Below are 22,396 nucleotides of genomic sequence, written 5' to 3' on the forward strand. Positions count from 1 at the left end.
AAGGAGCCATCTGAGAAGTATTTACTGATTACTTAGTTGTCTCTTGTTTACTCAAGCTGCATCTAATTGTAAGTAAAACATCTAACAAAAAAATCACAGTTTCTTACATAATGTCTTTTATTTTTTGAAGAGGGGGCAAGCCCGGATCTCTATATATAACTCCGATATCACACAAACAAGAATGAAAGGGTGCAAAAAAATCACTTTTTCCTCTTCGATGGCTTTGACCTAAAACCAAAGCTCAGCATTTACAACGACCTAGGTTTGATGCAATAATAGCATGGACTCCAAAAACTTCTGATCTTCCAAATCTGATATTCTGTTTCACTATTACAAGCCAGAAATAAACAATAGTGCTACAGTCCAAAAGACTTAAAACAGGAACAAATGTACTTCACAAAAGTAATCCATGAGTTTGGCAAATCCAGAAAACAATCCATATCTATGGGACATAATGCTCTCTGCATAAATTACATGATTTCTTCTTGGAGTTGAGAAATCCCATCCATAAATTGCCCAGTTTTCAAGCTCTAGGTGAGTTCATGGGCAGAATTTACTTAATTTTGCAAAGCACAATGAAAAAAAAAAAATCAGGTTTCTATGTGACAACAACTTTTTTTGGCTTTTCCAAAACTCTGCTACTGAATGTATACTTAACTTTACCACTTTTATCTGTAAAACTAAATGCAGAAAAGAAACCTTACAACAAAAAGTATTTTGAAAATTATATAAAATTTACTCAGAAATTTTGCTGCAGCATTTTATTTAATTGACAAACCATTTAGCTATGTAATTTGATATGGAAACTTTATTAGATTCTTTGATATCCTGTAATGAATAACACACACCTTATATTGGAAGACAGTAAACTTTGAACACATTATACATCCTTTTAAGCAAATAAAATATTGTTGAGGCATGGTAAGTATTATTCTGTGCACAATATCAAAATGTATCCATATGATGGGGAATACTGTGCTAATAAGTTTAGATTTGCAAATCAGAAAACATGGTCCCTAGAGTGAAAAGGCAGGTATATTACATTTACCACAACCACACTTTTTTCACCCCATCTATGCTATTTTTATTTCCAACAGTTTCATGGGGCACTGCTTAAGATACTTATGAGTGATGTGGCAATATAATTCCGTTGTATCTCAATAGGCTTAACTGTTTCACTTCAGTCAAAACATTTTTATGCAGAATGTTTAAACACCTTTTATGTTATTATGCATTTATTTAGAGTAAAAATCTACTACAGAAGCCAATTATTATTCATATTTTTCATAATCCACACTGGAGGTGACAGTTTAAGATGTTCACTGTTTATTAAAACTGTAGGTTGACAATGCTGTGCCTAATAAGCATGTCATCCACTATTGACATAGACTTGGTCCCTTCAACCTTTGTAAGGAAATGCTTCTAACATCTAGAAGAAAGGCAGCTTGTGTTACTAAACAGTTGAGATTTGAGATGTATTCAGAGCATAGGAAGGACAGCTACGGAGTCTTAAGAATGAGTGAATAACTAATGTACCATTCTGTTCCATTAGGGGGAAATGCCTTGTATCTGCCTCTAACAACCAGTCATAATAGATCCTTTGGGGAAGTGTGTAGTCACAACAACATGAAGAAGGGCAACAAATGATATGAAGGGCATGGGATTACAATTCAGAAATCATGATGATGTTCTGGAGTTTCTTCAGCAGAGGTTCAATATTGTGAGTTCTGTATTATTTTAATGCAATATCTAATTTCATGTCCTTAGTAATAAGTGAAAAAGGCATTTAAAAATCAAAACAAAAAAGTCAGAGTTACACAGTGCAACTTGCAAACAGAAAGAAAGGTCACCCGAACTAGCAAACATACCTGTGTAGATTATTATGGATTAAAAGTCTACACACACACTATTTTAAGTGCTACTCACTAGAAGGGATACCGGCCTGTGATTTCCCGGTTTGTAGAATATATTACTGTAGTGGTAGCAGTGCTGAACAGTGTAAGCCAAAGTGAAGACAATTCTAAAAATGGAACAAGAGGGAGTAATAAATTAAAGAAACTAGCAGACCACTTCTGCAAGACCTTCGCATTTACATTCACCCAGTTTTCACTACTTACTAATATGTGCAACAGAATAAAACTTCCTATTTACATAACCTACCTCATACCTTAGCAATTTCAAATAAACTTCATCAACAGTTTGGTTTGTTACATGATACCACACCATTCAAGACTTGAAACCTGGGATCCGAGCTACTTGTCAGCTGTCTTTAAAAAGCCAGGTCATTTGTTCTGTGTCTCTCTCTATTTTGAGTTAAATTTTGCCTTTGGTACTCTTTGAACTCATTTTAGTTCTCTGTTTTGGAGTCACATTGTCAAAACATTAGTTTCAAGGGCTTGGTACATACTTAGTTTGGTGTACACAGTTAGAAGCAGATTACACGACATAGCATCAGTATGCTGTTAGGATTACTGTTCTCCTAGGAAACACTTCTGGTCTGTTTTATGCATGTGTATAAATATGCCCAGAATCAGACGTAACACTATACACACAAGGACCATTTATAATGATTGTAGGGGCAGTAGACATGGCCTTTTATGCCAAACACATAACATGCTTAGAGACTCCATAGACCTGTAACCCCAAACTTACAAGGGTCACCAGATTTCAACCAGTACATATTATAGGGTTTAAGACAAAGTAAGAACTTAATGAACTCTTAGAAAGTCAAAGACCAAGTGAATACTGAAAAAGTGAACAGATGGACGTTGTCATATCTGTTAATAATTTCAAGTCCTGAAATCCAAATAATTGCTGAGATTTATCTGGGGAAAGAGAAAGACGGTGAACAAGTAGAATGAAGACATCTTTCTGGGCATTTCTTCCACTGTTTCAATGCCTGAGCGTACTGGATGCCCTGAAATAGGAGAGGAATTTGTAACAGAGGTTGACCACAAAATACCAGATGTTCCGAGCCATTTGAGATCTTGCTATGAAAATGCGCCAGATGATCACAAGTAGAGTGGTGTTGAAGGCATAACGAATATTCCTTAACCTAAGGAGAGTAAATAAAAAATAAACACTATTGCATGTATTTCATCATTTGATCAGGATGTAATTGCAAACACTATGATTGCTTAGTATTCACAAATAAGGTCCTATACAACTTAAAAAATTAGGATGTGAAGTATATTAAACAAAACAGGTGGCAGCTTGTAATATACTTTAAAAATGCATTATAATATCATTTGAAGGAATTCAGAATCAGATGTGTATACATATATATATATATATATATATATATATATATATATATATATATATACTGTTTAAGCAGCCTTAACATGTTTATATTACATTTTTTTATTTGCAATATCACTAAATATGAAAAATGTCTTTCATTTCATTTTGCCATAATAAGCACGTCAGTTATCAGTCCAGCTGAAAAGGTACAACTATCTCTCCCCTCCCTTCCTCCTCAGACCACAAGTTAAGATAGTTATCAACATAATTTGTCTATTATTTTCACAGCATATAAAATATTTCCATATTCTTTAATAAGAAATGGATGCAATGGTTGATTCCAATTATTTAGCAGTCATTTTTATAGTCTTACATGCTGTTTGCATAACCAGTTCATTTCCAGCTTTCATGTTCATAGTCATCATGAAAAACCTTACTCTTTGCCTTACTGTTCTCATTCAAATCTGTTCAGTGTTTTGCATTTTTATCCACCACTTCTGAAAGTATGGGCAATCTCTCCAGCAATTTAACCATATGTCCCCAGCATCCCACCATTATGCCAACAAAGTGAATCATAAATGATATTTATTATGCATGATTGAGTAGGTACACTTGGGAAGGACATTTTCATGGAAGTACATGTAGATGTATGGGTTTGCCTTTAAAATGTCGAATGGACATAGTCGAATGTGCACACCGCCAAAACTTTTTCATGAAACCCGTACCGCCAAAACTTTAGAAAGTCAACAAAACAATGAATGTCAACATTTCTGACCATGCCACACCTACAAACAAGGGGTCTACTTTATTTAAACGAATATGCGTCGAACACCACTCCATCGACACTTATACACCGAACCGTGAAATAATCAAACGCACAAAAACACGAAATTACTGCGAAATTCGAAATGTCAAAGTGTTTTGGTTGGCCCGTCTGAGCTACAGATCCGTAAGGTAAGTGTGTGATAGTTACGGACATTAGGGTTAGGATTAGGGTGCGGGTTAAGGTAAGTGCATAGATAGGTAATGTATTTAACGTTTAGTGAAGGGTTTGAGGTAGGGGTTTGGTTAGTGTATGTGTGTGGTTTATTTATTTTGTTTGGGTATAGCTCCGTAGGGTAAGTGTGTGGTAGTTACAGACCTTAGGGTTAAGGAGGGGTTAAGGATCGTGCATAGATAGCAGTGTATGTGGGGTTTAGTGTAGGGTTTTGGTTGGTGTATGTTTGTGGTTTATTTATTTTGTTTGGGTGGGTAGTATGTTTTGGGTGGTAGGGTTGGCCAAGTATGACTATTCGGTATTTTGAGTTTCGCAGTTTCGTGCATTCGATTATTTCGCGGTTCGGTGTATATGTGTCGATGGAGTGGTGTTTGACGTAATACAAGTGCTAATGTGGGTCAAAAAGGGAGCAAGATTTTGTTGTTCAGAATATCAGCATTCGAGATTTTGACAAGGAGACGTTCAGAGTTCGTGGAAGCAGTTTCTACATTGTGACCATTAGCATTTTGAAGGTAAACTGATGTATGTACTATGAAATGTGTATTTTTTGTTTGCAGTGCCAGTAAATGAGCAAAAGCTTGTAAAGGAATATGTACACTCTCTGAGCAAAAACTCAGCAAGCACAACTACTAATTCATTTTGCAATACTTAAACAGTTGTAGCATTACAAAGGAAACAGATATACACTATATAATATTGCTCTAAGGCATGTCAGTTCTCTTCTGCCCTGGTTAACAAATGAATGAAGTAAAAAATAAAGTAAAACCACTCAAAAGAATTCTGATGAAGTCTGAAACTTGACGAAAAGCGCTTAAATAAACTTGGATTTTGCTGGTGGTGTGTTCTGCACGCTTCTTTCATCTACTTGCTGCTTTTGAATGAAGTAAAATAACATTTGACTGAGGGCACAAACTGAAAAATTTACACTAGATGCAAAATAAGAACTTATATTTAATGGAAATCTTAACTATGAACATTGTGGGAGAAGGAGCAGCAGAGTAAAATGATGACAGAAAGCTGGTGTCTGAAAGGGAGCCTGTGAAAAGAATAGTGAAAGAGTTTAGATGAGTAGTACGGAAAGAAATTGCGCTTCAGTACATATTCTAAAAACAGAAAGGCATTAGTCATAAATGAGCTACTTTTGTCATGTCATTTCCTAACAAAATGTCATCAGCACAACCTGAAATACTTATCGACACTAATGAAGTAAAGGGTATACAAGAGAAGAGATTATTGGTGCATACAAGCTGCTAGAGAAGATGTGATTCGCTGCAGTAGGTATTTAGAAATTTTGAGTGGGCAAAAAATCCCAACCTCTACAAAAGGTTCAGTGAAAGCCAAATAAAGTAAAATTTGAAATGGAATGGTGAGGTTTGGTAATTTTTATCAAGCTTAACATACTAATTCATCACAATATTTTTTTCTTAAGACTTCAGTTTTCCTCTTCATATGTTCTTTGAAACAAACCCCGCAACATTTCCTGTGGTGTTTCACATGTAACACAGTATAAAAACATCATATGGTGATGTACATTGGAGATTTCTATGTACTGTCTTGCAGTGTTACCAAATGGGGTCTATATTATATCCTCGAAAGATGTAAATAGCGAACGCTATCTACAGGGAAAATGCCATGCAGTGAATTCGCTATTGTGGGGGGCTGACCCCCACACCCCCACTCATTTTATATATATATATATATATATATATATATATATATATATATATATATATATATACATAAATTACAGTTCGCTGCACAACATTTTCGCTGTAGATAGTGTTCGCTGTTTACAACATTCGAGGATATAATATAGACCCACCAAATGGAGGTGTATTTCATTGCTTAGTGCTGTCAAATGATATGCAACATGTCCACAGGCAAATTGTTTCACCATCAGCATCCACTAAATGTAATTTCAGGATGAAAAGCAAAGACATCTTATTGCCTGAAATGGGTGTTGATCTTTATCCTGAGTGCGCTGTCAATCACTGTGATGCATTTATATAGTAAACCACTGCAGTAAATTGCTTGCCAAAAGAATGAACTAGCAGCAAACAAGTTTATTTTCTGGCATTCTTTGGTTTGCCCCGAATATGTGACTTATAGGTATTAAGCTTAGATGAAGCACAGATTTAAACACCTTAGAAGATACATTACATGTGCAAAATATACTTTTGTACAACTTCGCTTATGACCTTACTGTCTACAAAAATGTTCATACCTCTGTTTTAACATTTGTCACATATTGCTGTATGTCTTGTGTGCATTGTTAGACAGATGAAAGTAGGTAATGAGAAATGCTGATGAGTCCTGGTCATCAAAAAGGTATTCAGCTGTCCATCCACAACCTATTTTTGCACATTGGGTTGAGGTGTCACTTTAGCAGTGACAATCAATCACCAACCTTCTATTAACGTGAATAACTGTGATTTAGATGGGAAGTGGACTGACTCTGCTAACTTGCATTCTGATTAGACTAACTTTTCCCTTCATAGGCTAGACCACAATGTGTAATTAATATCAGTGAAAACAGTACAACAGTGTCTCAAACAGTTGGCTAGACAACCAGAAATATTTGACAATCATATAGTTACTTTACATTTCATACATTTGTGAAATAATGCTAGCCATGCTAATAAGTTTTATTAAGGTCAGTGGTTTACCACAGAATGAAGCTTAGTGTTGTTCAGTAGTGGTAATGGACTACCTGACATAAGGAACAAATCTCTGTAGACAGATCACCTATTAATGAGACATTCAGATAATATCCCACTGAACTGACACCAAATAATGTGACATCTCCCACTATCCTGGGTCAGTAACAAAGGAGCTTCAATCCTAAATCCACTGACTCCAAATGTGAGACTGTTTTACTGCTGTTTTATGTATAAAAAAAGGTTCTAAGCTTGTTTCCCACCTTTTCTGTAACTAGTCTAGTCCAGATACAGATTTGCTGTATCTAGGCCTGTAAGATTCTGAGCCCCCAAGCTTTTCTGTGTTGGAGGGAAGCCTTCAAGCTTATCAGTGGGAGTGGTAAGCTAGGTAGCTTATCTACCAAAAGAGGAGTGGTTTCTGGCCCAGAAATTGTAGTTTAGTGGGCATTTGGGCAGCTTTTTCCATCCCCTTCAACTTTCTGGTTTAAAAGCCTGCGTTTGTGCTTGTTTCCTGCCTTTCCTGTAACTAGTCTAGTCCTGATACAGATTTGCTGTATCCAGGACTGTTTTTGTAAGCTTCTGAGCTGCTCAAACCTTTCTGTGTTGGAGGGAAGCCTTCCAGCTTATCAGTGGGAATGGTAAGCACTAGGTAGCCTATCTACCACAACAGGAGTGGTTTCTGGTCCAGAAATTGTAGTTTATTGAATGTTTGGACAGTTTTTCCACCCCTTTCAATTTCTGGTTTAAAAGCCTGTATTTGCATGGGTTTGTGCTTGTTTAAGCTCCGCTCAGCTGCGCCGAACTGAGGTAAACTATTACTTGTGCCAGAAAATCTGCTCTTCAATTTTTCCCTTAGATCTTGCTAGTTCTTTCTCTCTTGGACCTCAAATAGCCTAATCGTGTTGCATTTCAACAGGTTTTTGTAGCAATTATTACAGCACACCTAAGAGCCATCAGCACTAGTTTTTCTTCATGGAAATAGCTCCAGTACTTAGTAGTTATGACCACCCCTCCTGGCATGATTAAAGGGCAGTTCCCTGTGCTTTCTCCTATTAACCTGGTGCACTTGGGCATTTTGAGATAGCGTAGCAACTGCCTCATGTACACAGACAACCCTCTCCTCTTACCTCCCAACACTCAGACTTGTGAGAGATGCATTTATATCACCAAATAGGAAGCTATGCACTCTCCAGCCAAGACCAGACTAGCTGGTCAAGAGAAGAAGGTCAACACCTGCACTACACCACACCACATGGAACACACAACCTTCCAGAACATCCACTATCACAGCTCTCACATAAAAACTCAAACCACACACCCACCTCCGCGGAGGCACTCAATAGAAATTTACCCAAACAGCAGAGACCTCCAAGACAGAATCGCACTTGACCACCACAACACAGCACAAACCACACGACACAGCTCACCTCCACAGTGTGCCCCTCAACGTAAGCCTCTAAGGCTAAACACCTTGCCCAATATACTAATCATAGGTGACTCAATAGTGAGGCACACAGATGTCCCACTCACTAGGTTGAATAAGGAGAAGGTAACAGTCAGCTATCAGGTGTCAGAATCCGACACATAACACATACACTCAGCTCACTCCACAAGTACAAGTATGGCTCTGTCATTGTCCATGTGGGTGTGAATGACCTGAAATGCACCTCCCTGGACTACATGAAAAGAGACATGGTGAAACTCTTGGATTATGTGGCCCAGGCAGGTATGACACTAGCCCTGAATAGTATCCTACTGTCGCCCAGAATGATACCGCAGTAAAAACAAAAAACGATTGACTTCAACAGTTGGATAAGTTTCTGGTGTCATTCTAAGGGGATCCAGTATCTGCTGCTTGGGATAACATGACTGACAGACCTCGATGCTTTGCCAGAGAAGGCCTGCATCTGTCACCCCAGGTTTCCGGGTACTGGCTAAGGCTCTTGCCACCCCTATAGTGCCTTTTTTAGGCAGAGTTCCAAAGACCAGATTACCACCATAACAGCTATACATAAATGTAATCTGAGGGTCATGCTGCTCAATGCTAGAAGTCTAAATCTCAAGATGCATTCACTCGAAGCACAAAATGGAGAACATCAACATTTGTGCTGTAATGGAGACCTGGTTTAAAGCAGCAGAAAGCACCCCTGCGCTACCAAGCTATAACTCATTCCACATCTTTTGGCCCCAAAACATGGACAGAAGCTCCAAAGACGGTGCTGTCTCCATACTCAAAGGATATGCACACCTCCAGACTAGTAGCCCAGCAGAATGCATCTGAGATACTTCAGGTACAACTAACATTGGGTAAGACCGTGATCCAGGTCATAGCCTGCTACAGGTCCCGAACCATGTCCCTAGACTCTCACGCCACGTTCCTAAGCACCATGGAATCTATCAAGGTCCAACCCAAGACTCTCATACTAGGAGACTTCAACTACCCCTCCATCAACTTGGAAAACTACTCAAGCACCAATGCACTGGTCCAACACTTCCTGGAATTCATCAATTCCAATGCTCTAGACCAGCTCATTCTTACCTCCACTAGAGGAAGCAACATCCTTGACCTGGTTATTATCAACATGGGCAACCATTGCTCTACACCAATAGTCAATTCCTCCCTGGTTAGATCTGACCACAAACTAATCACCATGGAAATCCACATCTCACCCACACCTCCTGCAAAGGTATCCACCATGAAAAACTTCTCCAAAGCTGACTTTGGACTCCTAAAAACAGAGGTGGCTAACTTCACGGCACCCATGCCAATGGAAAATAGATGCATGACTGCCAAATCATACACCAATGCACTGTACGGACATGTACATAAATGCATGGAACTAGCCATACCCAACAGAACCAAGATGCAGAACTCCAAAAAAAAAAAGAAGCCAGTCTGATGGTCCCCTGCCATTAACAAACTCTACAACAGAAGGAAGAAACTGCTGAAGAAAAAGGTGAAGTCCCAAGACTGGAACAATTCCCTTATTAGCCTCAATAAAATGTTGAGACCCCTCATCAAAACCTCCAAAGCCAACTATGAAGGCAGAATTGTGGCAGACACTAAAAACAACCACAAAGCCTTCTTTAGTTATATAAAGAATCTCCATGGTAATACCCAGATTTGTTCTGAGTAGCTGCACAACGGTATGTCCTATACTGAGCCTACAGATATTGCCAAAGTACTGGCTGACACATTCAGCGCCAACTTTACCCTTCTCTCCTCCCTAAAGGACCAATATCAATACTGGAAGAATGCCAGACACCCTGCATTACTACAGCACAGGTTAAAGCTGCACTGTCTAAGGCCAAGATTACAGCTTCCATGGGACCCGACAATATCCCTGGCTGTGTTCTACATGAATTACAAAGTGAACTGGCACCACATATGTGTGCTCTGTTCACTCACAGCCTCACTTCAGGCTTTGTCCCTACCAAATGGCGCACTGCTACAGTTATCCCTCTCCAAAAAAGAGGAGCGACTACAGACCCTGGAAATTATTGCCCCATTAGCCTGATGAGTCTGATATGTAAGGCTATGGAGCACATCATCATGGACCTAATTAACAAGGATATAGGGAATCTCCAGACTCTAGATCCCATGCAATTTGGTTTTGTGAAAGGTAGATCATGCCTGCTCAACCTGGTTGACTTCTTTGAGTCAGTCACCAGAGCGGTGGATGAAGGTACAGCCTACCTTGATCAGGCCAAGGCCTTTGATACCATTCCTCACTCAGGAATTATTGATAAACTCACCAAACTAGGCTTCAACCCCTATATCATTAGGTGGGCTGCAAATTGGATCACAGACAGAACACACAGTGTGAAAGTAGCGGACTCCAAGTCAGACTGTCGACCAGTCACGAGTGGAGTCCCACAGGGATCGGTCCTGGGTTCTCTCCTGTTTGGCATCTACTTCTCAGAAGTCTAGGCCAACATGGAGGGACTCTGGCTGACCAAATTCGCAGACGACTGCAAGCTGGGAGCCATTATTAACTACCCAAGTGATGCAGACATCCTACAGAAAGGCCTCACTGAGACCAATGACTGGTGTCGAAACCATGGCCTTAAGCTTAATGCCAAAAAATGCTTCGCCGTCCCCTTTGGGAAAAACTCAGTTCCCACTAATTACCACATCAATGGGAGCCCATTGAACACTGAAGGCATTACAAGAGATCTGGGGACACAGGTTGACAGCAACCTCTCCTTCAACCAACACATTGCCACTGTGGTCAGAAAGTCCTTCTATCTGGCACATCTCATTACCAAGGGTTTTGCATCCAGGAAGAAAGAGGCCATCATTTCTCTCTACTCTTCCCTCATTAGACCAGTCATAGAGCATAATGCCCATTTGGGATGTACCTCACTAGACACCTGCAACAGCTGGAGAGGCCACAAACATACCTCACAAAGAGGATCCTAGGCCTTAAACACATGTCCTACATGGACAGACACAAAAAACTCCAGCTATTCTCTGTCTCATATCATCCACTAAGAGGCAATCTCTGCTTGACTTGCAAAGCCATGTCTGACCCAACTCTGTTAGAAATGTTACATCTAAAGAAATCCCAATCCCTCCACACCACATGCTTCAGAGACCTCAACCTCATTACCACAATCAACAGAACATGCTGGAGGGACAGGTTCATAACCCAGAGACTGCCCATGCTCTGGAACAGACTTCCCATACATGTCAAGCAGAGCACCTCACTAGCCCTCTTCAAGAGAAATCTTGATGAGTGGATGGGAAATAGTAAGTTCACCCCGGGGATCACTCTAGTGGCTCTACGTGATAGAGGTACTGGGAACTAATGACAGGCAGCACAATGCTAGGGGACTTCTATGGGCTAGGCTTGTAAAGGCCCCAGGGCCATTAGCCTAGTACACACCTATGAACCTATGGACAGGAGTAATATTCCATAATTTTCCCTTAAGAGCAGAACAGAAACGCTTTCTATACTCTCACACTGAACTGTATACTTCTGTCCACCCCAAATATAACTCCTTATTAAACAATTCAGAGCAATGTGTCCCAGTTTAAGACCTCTGATACACTCACACAAATAAATTAAATCTCACACATCCAAACACTTCTGGAAAAGCCTAACACAGACTTCCAGCTGCGTCTCTTGCCCAAAATAATACAGTAACGCTGCCACCAATCAGAGTATATTCATGCCGTTTAAAGGGGTGTCCAGTTATGAAAATTAGATACTAAAACAAATAGTAGCAAATGACTAAAGCAGCCAGGTTTTTGGAGTGGCCCAGGAAGTTATCAAGGCAACTATAAGCACTCTCGATTCACTAAAGAAAACACTGATTGACCAGCCACAATGTAAGTTAATAAAAATATTTAATAATAAACAAAATGATTAAAGGTATAAAGCAGTAAATCCCAATACACAAACAGAACTCAATCACCAGGAAAATAAAATCAATACTGTAGGATAAAAATCCAACATTTAGAAAAACTTTAACTGATCTAACTGCTTAATTATAATTTTCCTATCTGATAAAAGAGCACTGTCCCTGATGTAACAAAGGAAATGAGTTTTTCTGAGCTGGACAAGGTATCTGAATTGCCTAGACATAGTAAGGCCTTGTTAAGTTTAATTTTGGTGGCTGCCAAAAAAGCAGGTAAAAGAAAATTTTAAATCAAAGTCTAAATTAACTGTATTTGAAGTATTGAATATTACAACAGGGATAAAAAAACTAAGAAGCAGGATCCTCAAAAAAGTGTAGGAGCAAATTAGACAGAAAGCAATAGAAACTGTGGGAACAATATATGCAGAATAATGTTTTGGCGAAGTAGTGAGGTTCAAGGGAAGGCATAAATTGAGCAATTTATGTCATTTTTGGAATGATATAATACAGCGGTCATGTTCGAAGTCACTATCTTCCCCGATCCCCTTCTAGCCGGGGTTAAACAAAAAAGCTTCTCCAAAGCTGATTACAGCATCCTGTGGGATGGTATAAACAGCTTCACAGCCCCCTCCCCCTTTCTAGGAACTGGTACCAGTATCCAAAACTATACCAAATTACTATACGAACATTTATATAGATGCATGGAATCAGGAATACCTGACAGGACTAAATCATCCTCTGCAAGGAAGAGTAAACCTGTCTGGTAGACATCTGCAACAAATAAACTCTATAACAAAAGAAGAAAATTGCTGTATAAGACCAAGGAGGAGCAGGTGCCCACTTGGAAGCAATCTCTCCTTAGCCTAAACAAGCAAATAAGAGCACTATTGAAATCCTCCAAAGCAAACTTAGAGTCCAAATTGACCACATCTACTAGACACAATCATAAGGCCTTCTTCACATGTCTGTAATCTAAAATGAAGCACCCAGATCTTTTCAGAACTGATGGTCAAGGACACCACATATACAAATGCCGTAGATATAGCAAACTTGATGGCTGACAGATTCAGTTAAAATTTCACCCCTCTGTCAGTAAATCAGGACATTCCCAGTACCTTCCCCCTTCCCCTTATATCTAAGGATCAGGTCAACACTGCTCTCTCGAAGGCAAAAAAATACAGCCTCCACGGGACCTGATAACATTCCAGGCTGCATACTACATGAACTCAAGCAGGAACTTGCAGCACTATTAGGCACCCTATTGCCACTGTCATCCCTTTACACAGAGGTGGAGTGTCCACCGATCCAGGAAATTATAGACCCATCAGCCTAACTAGCCTGATCTGCAAAGCCATGGAACAGATCATGGACCTCATTAAAAAGGACACTGGAAACCTCCAAACACTCAATCTCACACAGTTTGGCTTCATCAAGGGGAGGTCAAGTCTGTTAAATTTGGTTGACTTTTTTGAGACAGTCACCAAAGCCATGGTGGAGGGATAGGTTCCTGACCCGGAGACTCCCCAGACTCTGGAATAGATTGCCCATACATGTCAAGCAGAGTGCCTCTTTGGTCCTCTTCAAAAGGAACCTTGACAATTGGAATGGAGAAAGGAAATTCACCCCGGGGATCATGTCACTCGCCCTGCTAGACAGGGGTCCAGGGAAGTAAATAGTGTGGGAAGAAATAGCCAGGGAATTGTTATGACTAGGCTTGTATAAGCCCTAGGGCTGATAGCCTAGTACCAACCTATGAACCTATGAGAGGAAGACAGTGCACACCACCTACCTTGACCTGGCCAAATCCTTTGACACTATTCCCCACTCAGGCATAATAGATAAACTCTCTCAACTAGGCATCAATCTGTATGTTACCAGATGGGTAGCCAACTGGCTCACTGACAGAATCCACCTAGTCAAAATAGGGGAAGCCACCTCAAGCAGTAGACCCGTACTGAGTGGCATACCCCAGGGTTCGGTCTTGGGGCCTCTGTTATTTGGGTTATACTTTTCTGAGGTGCAGGCCAAAACCAGTGGGCTATGGCTAACCAGGTTTGCAGATGACTGCAAGCTGGGTGCTGTCATAAATTCCCCTAGTGACATGGACATCCTCCAAGAGGGTCTCACCCAAACAGATGACTGATGCCAGAAACATGGCCTCAAGCTGAATACAAAAAAAATGCATCATCATCCCCCTTTGGGGAGAGTGATGTCCCCACAAATTATCACATTAATAACAATGTTCTAAGCACAGAGTTAGTCATGAGGGATTTGGGCACCCAGATTGATAGCAACCTGACTTTTGACCACCATGTTGCTTCCATTGTAAGGAAAGCTTTCTACATGACCCACCTCACAACTAAGGGCATCTCATCCAGGGACAAGGAGATCATAACATCCCTGTATTCTTCCCTTATAAGCCCCATTATTGAGTACAACACCCCATTCAGCATGTACCTCGGAAAGCACATGCAGTAGCTGGAGAGACCACAGAAGTTCCTCAACAGGAGAATCCAGGGCCTCAAAAATCTACCATACACAGATTGGCTAAAAGCCCTATCCCTCTACTCTGTTTCATACAGACTCCTCAGAGGTGACCTCTGTCTGGCATACAAGGCAATCTTGGACCCCACCTTGATGGGACTGCTGTATATCCCCAAGTCAAGCTCCACTCGAGTAACCTGCACGCACGGCCTCAACCTAGTCTGTGACATCAACAGGACTTGTTGGTGGAACAGATTTGTGTCCCAGAGACTCCCCCATCTATGGAATAGACTCCCTGTCCACGTCAAGCAGGGTACCTCTTTACCCCCTTTTAACCACAACCTGGATAACTGAATGGGAAATAGAAAATACATCCCTGGGATTCTACCTGTCTCCTTACTGGACAGGGGCATCGGGTGCTTATTTGTCTATACATGGGCTAAACTCTTGGCTAGGCTTATAAGAGCCTCAGGACCAATAGCCTAGTAGCTTCTTATGATTCTATGATCGTATGATAGTTATACAAAAGATGTGATGTGTGTTTTTAAATTGGGAATATGTTAATATTGTTTGTTTTCTTTTTCATAAATGTATGTTTGTCAATGTCTTACATCATACCCCTCATTCAAGAGTTTGCACACTTGCATTTCTCATGTTATCATAGATTCAAAGATTGTTACTAGGCTAATGACCCAGAAGAGGCCTTTCTAAGTCTAGCCAAGTTTTCCCAAAACAAGAATGATGTCCTGTATCTGAATGGAACATTGATAGCCAGGCATTTATAAGCTACCTCTGTCCATAAGGGACATGGGTGCCAGACCCGGTGTAAATTTCCTATTCCCCATCTACTGGTCTAGGTTGTGCTTAAACTGGGTAATAGTTGAACTCAGCGTTACATGGATGGGAAGCCTGTTCCCTTAGGAGGAGCAGTCTCTGGGACACGTATCTGTCTCTCCAGCATGCTCTGTTTAAGTCACAGACAAAATTCAGGTCCCTAGACCCTGTATTTCTGGTACTCTGACTTACAAATATGTATGAGATTCATAGGTGTGGTGTTTTATGAATGCCTTTTAAGCCAAGCAACGATCACCCCTCAGAAATCTATAGGAGACTGAGTAGAGGGAAATGTCTTTAAGGTGCTCTGCATAAGGCAGGTTTGTTATGTCTTGTATTCTTTTTCAAAGGAACATCTAAGGTCACTCAAATTGCTGCATGTGCCCGGACAGGTACATACCATATCATCATCATCTCCAAGATCATTGCACGTTAGAAAATGGACGTTCCCAGCTGCAGTAAACCTGGCAAACAAAATCCCATCTCTGCCATTAGAGACCATGCTTTTATTGTACAGGGACTGCAGGACTGAGTTTTGAAGGATTCAGTTTCAAAAAGTGGTATTACAGCATTCCTGGATGTGTTGCCATTATTAGCTTCCTTTCCATGAATAATACCAAAGCATTTTTGTTTTCTTTTTTTTTCTAACTGTACTATATATGAACTCCTCCTTTGGATCACTACATTTAATGCACTTTTTCTTATCCTACTTATTTTAAAACATAATCTTGTCTTAGTACCAAGAATATGTTTGTACTTTAGTTTACTATTATGTTATACTTATGTCCAAAGTAGACAATGAGCCTATGAAGTCTTCCATTTAAGTGGATTTATCATTCTATCTCCAGTCCATCCTTACCTTCTTCACCCTATTTCTACCTTTTCCATGCCATCCTGAATATTGTCTCAACACCATACATTATTGCAATCTGCTCCAATGTCTAGATCTGACACCTGGATAGTTTTACACTGGTGATGGCACACAGCACAACCTTCACTGACCACACTAATGATTGCATAATTCTTGGCAACACCCCACAGTGATGAATTTTCTGGACATACTCATCGTCGTCGTCATCATCATATGTTTTGGCCAATTCTCTTTGGATGTCCCAGAAGGCAGCAATGCTACACAATCTCTTCTGACACTAACTAATCAAAAAGTGGAAACTCCAATCCATGGACAGCAAATTTGTATTTTTGCATTAAGTAATTGTCTCAGGACAATTATAGCAGTCTACCCTCAAAAGCTTAATATGGAGAAATACTATGGAAACGTAAAAAATATGCATGTATATGGTCTAGCAAAATGTACCTCTGTATTGCTAACACTAAGTCAACAAGATGGTGCATAAACAAAGTGAAAAAATGTCATTGGTAGATCTGTCTGTTTTTTTTTTTTTTTTGACTGGTGTCAAACTAACACCTGCATGTCACAATTGTGATTTCATTTGAGGAAGACCCTAAGACTTTGTGATGTTAATGACTCCTTCAGTGAGTTTTTTTAGGTTGGATAAGGATAGAATGAAAGGTTACACTAAGCTGGTATGACAGTTAATTATTAGTGAAGGAAAATATACATGCAACAAGAGGTTACCAAAAGAATATTTTTTCTGTTTCCATGGATGCCACAAGGGGGTCAGAATGTGACAACTCACCTGATAGTGAAACCGAGATAAACCAGCCAAGATCAAATCAGCTCTTATGTTTTGGGATTCTAAAGACAGCAGTGCTGTTGCTATGTTTAACACAAGCACTTTAGCATGCTACACATAATATGCAATAAAACAAACTGCAAATTAGGTAAACAGCATTGTATGAAATCATAAGCCTGAAACAGTACTTCCAATATTTTTGCTCTTGGGAAAGGATGACTGTCTGAAATTAGATGTCTTTGCTGATATATCCTTTGAGAGTTTGCACGGTGGAGGTACTCAGGGTCAGCATTTGATTGTGTTAATGTGTGAAAAAAGCTTTCTGACCTCTTTGCTAGTAGTCCTACAGTAAAGGAGCAGTTGCCATATGTCCACTTGTTAAAGAAACCCTCACCCTTGTTTTTATTTTATTTTGCTTTTGTTTATCGGGTTTGTCTGACTAGGTTTAGTCAAAAAACTCTTTTTAGCGGAGGCCCAGGGAGACGATCTCTAACATATTAAAAACATTTTAAACATGCATTCAGTAATATACATGAGCAGAAATTAAATACACATTAACAATTACACATACATTATGATTAAATTACATTTGTATGAAAGTACAGGCTGCTATTACTGTATAAAAGATACTTATGCATTAGTAGATGTTGAACACTGAGCAGCTGGGCAAGGTGTATTATTAGATTTGTCAGGTAGACAATGGATCATGTGATTAGTGCCAGAAATTCAAAGATATTGAGGTAAGGGAAAGAACTAGGTTTGGCAGAAAATGTTTTCATTGTACTTAAGAGGTGGGGTGTAAAGCAGGTTCAGAGACATATACATACACACACACACACACACACACACACACACACACAGATATACACATATATATATATATATATATATATATATATATATATATATATATATACACCTATATATATGTATGTATATATAAATACATATAAGATTTATATTAGTAATATACAGGTGGGGATGAGCAATATGACAAAATAATGAATATAGCTGGGAGATGCTATTAAAACTATATAGGTAAAGACTGGTTGTGGGGTATAGGATTCTAAAAGAAGAGAAATAGTTTGATGATATGGCAAACTGGAGATCACAGTGACATTTATCCTGGAGATGTACATGAACAGATCCATTGATGAAATTTAAATTGCATTTCAAATTAGTTTGCATTCTGAATGGATTTCAGTGGTAGTGGGATGTGGTTCCATAATTTGGCTACATTATTTGAATATAAAGAGTCACCTTGCAGTATTAGATGATTTAGTTATAGTGAGTGGTGATTTTTCTCTAGAGTGTAAAATTGTATTGTGGGGTAATGTTGTATTAACTTATTAAGGGCTGAGCAGCTTTTTTGACTTATACAGAAGTCAATGTATTGCAGTTAGCTGAGAAAGAGCTAGGTGATGTGGTAGTTCTAACCAGTTGAATGCGATGAAAGCAAGGCAGTGGTGTGTTTACTGCAAATGTTTATGTTTTATTATAACATTGCTGAAATATAGCCAATTTTAAGACCTGTAGTTTAGCGAATTATATAATGTATTTTTTGATGGTATCTGTGGGAAATGGTTGGGAGAAGGAATGTTGAAGGAGGTTATATTATTGAGTAGGGCCACAAGAGCTTGATTAGTCACCTGGCTGGTTAACGACTGTGCTGTCCATATAAAGTGGGTATTGAACTGGTTGGCTAAGGTATCATTTTGCTTCTGTGTGTTTGGTTTTGGCTATGTAGCTTGTCCTAGATTTAACAATGTTATTTATCGAATGAAGCCCAGTCAACTTTTAAATTATTAGTGTGTATGTTTAATTGGTTAAGTAGTAGGTTTTCTTATCTTTGGTAATAAGTTATTTTGCTAAGTTTCATAGCTGTCTATCTGCTAGTAGAGTAGGAATGTTTCATTATGGCCCAGACCTTCCTTGCTTTGTCTCTGTTTCATGAGTTGTTTAGTTGCTATGGATAGCCATGGGGCACGGTTGGCTGTGAATCTTTTTATTCTGAGGAGTTAATGTGTTTAAAACACCCATTAAGATTTTGATGAACTCAGAGACAGCATCATCTATGGGAAAAGTCTTTAGTAGTGACTCTCAGTTAAGGAGATGTAGTGTATTAATAAAAGTGACTTCATAAAAAGTAGTACGTTTTCTCACCAGGCTATATTGATGAGTTTTGGGGTTGTTGGTTTGGTACTTTATAGTACAAACTGGTAAGTTATCACTTAGGCTGCCTGAGTTCCATGAGATGATATTTTATTTGGAGGGGATGTTGGTGTCCAACTGAGGGTCGATTCTCTGGCTGTGGCTTTGTTATATTTAGTTTGTGTGGTTGTACATTGGGTAAACTTCCCTCCCTAAGGCCGGTTATTACAGTCATCAGTTTATAGCTGGTATGGAGCAGTTAACAAGGAGGCACAAAGTAGAACAGGTTTTCTTTCATTTACTGAAAGCAAAAACCAAGAAATACTGAAAGCAGACACCAAGAAGCTAGAGAGATGAAGTACCTGGCATATAAAATGTAATTTGTTGGTCAAGAGAAAGGACAGTGACCACTTTAGTAAGTGGTCCTTAAAATGCAAGGACTACTCCTTTGGAGGGAATGTCACAGCCACTTTCCAGCACAAAGCAGGCATGTATATGACTAGTTAAAGTTAATACACAGCAAAACTCTTCATGTAAAACTTGCTAAAATTGCACAATGACAGTATTCTCAGTGAAAAACATTTGCATAGGTGTGCCTTGCAGAAGACCTCCTGCTGTTTCATGGTCATAAATAGAAGTAGTGACAGCAGGCTGTGAAAGAAAACAAAAGAGAAAACTTGACTAGACTGAAATATTATAGAGGCAATAAAATTAATAAACAGGTAGCTAGCATATCCGTAGAGATGGAGGTAGGACCATGGTGACTTAGAGCAAGAGAATATGGGCAATTCTAAGAGTAGAGAGATGGTAAGAACATTTGTGAATGTAAGGTCAAAACAGGTTTAGCAGGAGGTATATTAATTGAGAACCACAGTAATACACTGTATGGAGTTGTAGAGAACAAATTATCAGAACACTACACTGATAAGCACATTATAAAACCATCACTTAGAAAGCATTCTTTTTGATGGAACCACAGTGTTTTGCTTCTTGCAGTATTATTCTCAACATATCATACGAGAAATAAGTATGCTCATTTTAATTATAACATACTTCCCTGACAACTATTCCCCACTGTAACCGAGAATACTCTATCTTTGCAAATTATCATCACAAAAGAAGCAATACAGACAAAAATAATTCAGTGCATTTTGTGGTCTGGAACAAAGCAGCAGTTGGATTGTTTATTTGCCTTTGGACTTCTTAAAGTAAACTCCACCTTTTCCTACAGTTTAACTCAACTCTTTTCTCCTTACAATATGGTTCCAGTGTTGTGTAGGTACCACAAAACAAACCCTACTTTTTTAACTTAACTTCTGACATAATTTGCAGAGGAATGTGTCTATTCCTGCTTGGACATACCACAGGTACTGCTAACAGTCTTATATGGGTATTAGCCCTGTTGATGTCAGGAGATCAGCAGTTGCTGTAAAAGAGAGAGGTGTGAAACTGTCTTCCACTGTTGTTATTGCAGAGAGGAAGAGAACTTACATTGATTCACAGCTGCTTCCAATGTAGACATGCCTTTCATAGCAAAACAGAACAATTAGATCTATGGTTCAAAGGCAGCTGTCACCTCTTTTGACAAATTTACATAAGCAGCATCACAGTATTGAAATGATAAACTTTAAACTTCAAATGTTTGTTGTTTATACTACTTTACTTAAATGTAGTATCAAAGATATATGTGACAGAGTAAAATCAGAAAATATTTTTTTCTTGTAATTCTTGTGAATTAGCAACACATTTACCAACGTGCGGGAGAGGGGACTGTCAATTCATCTTGGATTACAAAACGTTACTTTGAAAAAAGGTCTGCAATTTAGCCACTTGATTGGTTGCAGTTAACTCCTTAGTATACAGTAAAACAAGCCCCATGACACACACAAATGAGGGCCATTCAAGAAATAAAAGAAGTAGTCCTGTTACAGAAGGCATATAAAATAACAGTGACCGACACCAATGGATTATGGGAAACAGAAAGGCTTGAAGAAAAACAAGATCACATTATGTCAAGACTACTGGCAGCCATTTTGCAGAAAACATATTCAAATATATAAGTAGCAGTTGGAGTGATTTTGAGGTGTTAAAATAGCACAGCAAACAAAGATAGAGTGAAAAAATAGATTTTTTTTTAATTCTAAAGTGGAGTTTTCCTTTAAGGCCTTTTGTGTACCTCTCAAATGCCCTGCATTTACCTGACATTTTTGTCTTGTCCCTTGTAAAAATGATTGATTTTCTAGAAAACCGCTAATGATTGCATCAGTCAGTAATGCCAGACAGTGTTTCATACTTCTTATGCCTCAGAGTTAGAGTAATATTAAAAAAAGGTTCCTAAATTTGGGTTTTTGTCCCTCGTTATTAGCATCTTTGTTCTTCATTCTTGAGGAAAGATGTAGCACTTAAAATAGTAGCTTGAATGATTTGTCTCTTATAAGCATTAAATAAAGTTTAAGTTGCACTCTGTTTAAAAAAGCAAAATGAGAGAAAACAGATAGCATTATATTTAATACGGTAGTTTAAAGCAGGCTGTAGACTTCATCATATGCAAAACCGGAGAGGACTACAGTGACAAGTGTCGAGAATGGGCAGTGTGTGTGTGTGTGTGTGTGTGTGTGTGTGTGTGTGTGTGTGTGTGTGTGTGTGTGTGTGTGTGAAAGGCATGGGCAGGTGATTACAAGCAAAGAGATTGGCCTTTGAGGGGTTGGTGTCTCCACTGCTGTGTGACTGAGTTGTGTTGGGTGGTACACATATGTGTTCAAGTGTGTAGGCACACAGCTCCAGTCAATGATGCAGTACTCTACTGGGGACTGGTGGACAGGTTCAGGGCACCAATTTGCTACCTGCATACCCCGTCCATGTGGGTGCCTTCTTTGTGGAAGCTCACAGCCATGATCCACAACATGCACATGTAGTGCTCTCTAAACACAAATTGGTGGATTCTGCATGAACACTCCATCTGAGTATAAATCCATGTCCACCTGCAGTGTATTCAAAACTGGATGCTGGTG

General features: G+C 39.2%; 1 protein-coding gene across 2 annotated transcripts in view; it reads right to left on the reverse strand.

The window, feature by feature from the left end:
* Nucleotides 1-790: 790 nt before the first annotated feature.
* FAR2 (fatty acyl-CoA reductase 2) overlaps nucleotides 791-22,396 on the reverse strand; it is a 1,505,975-nt gene continuing 1,484,369 nt past the window's right edge. For both annotated transcript variants that reach the window (XM_044088201.1, XM_044088202.1), the window contains one exon: nucleotides 791-3,055. In XM_044088201.1, the coding sequence (XP_043944136.1) occupies nucleotides 2,893-3,055 (163 nt within the window). In that variant the 3' untranslated portion in view covers nucleotides 791-2,892. The remainder of the gene's footprint in view (nucleotides 3,056-22,396) is intronic.

The sequence above is a fragment of the Protopterus annectens genome, chromosome 11.part0 (assembly GCF_019279795.1).
Source record: "Protopterus annectens isolate FY-2018-M chromosome 11.part0, PAN1.0, whole genome shotgun sequence".
Lineage (NCBI taxonomy): Eukaryota > Metazoa > Chordata > Ceratodontiformes > Protopteridae > Protopterus > Protopterus annectens.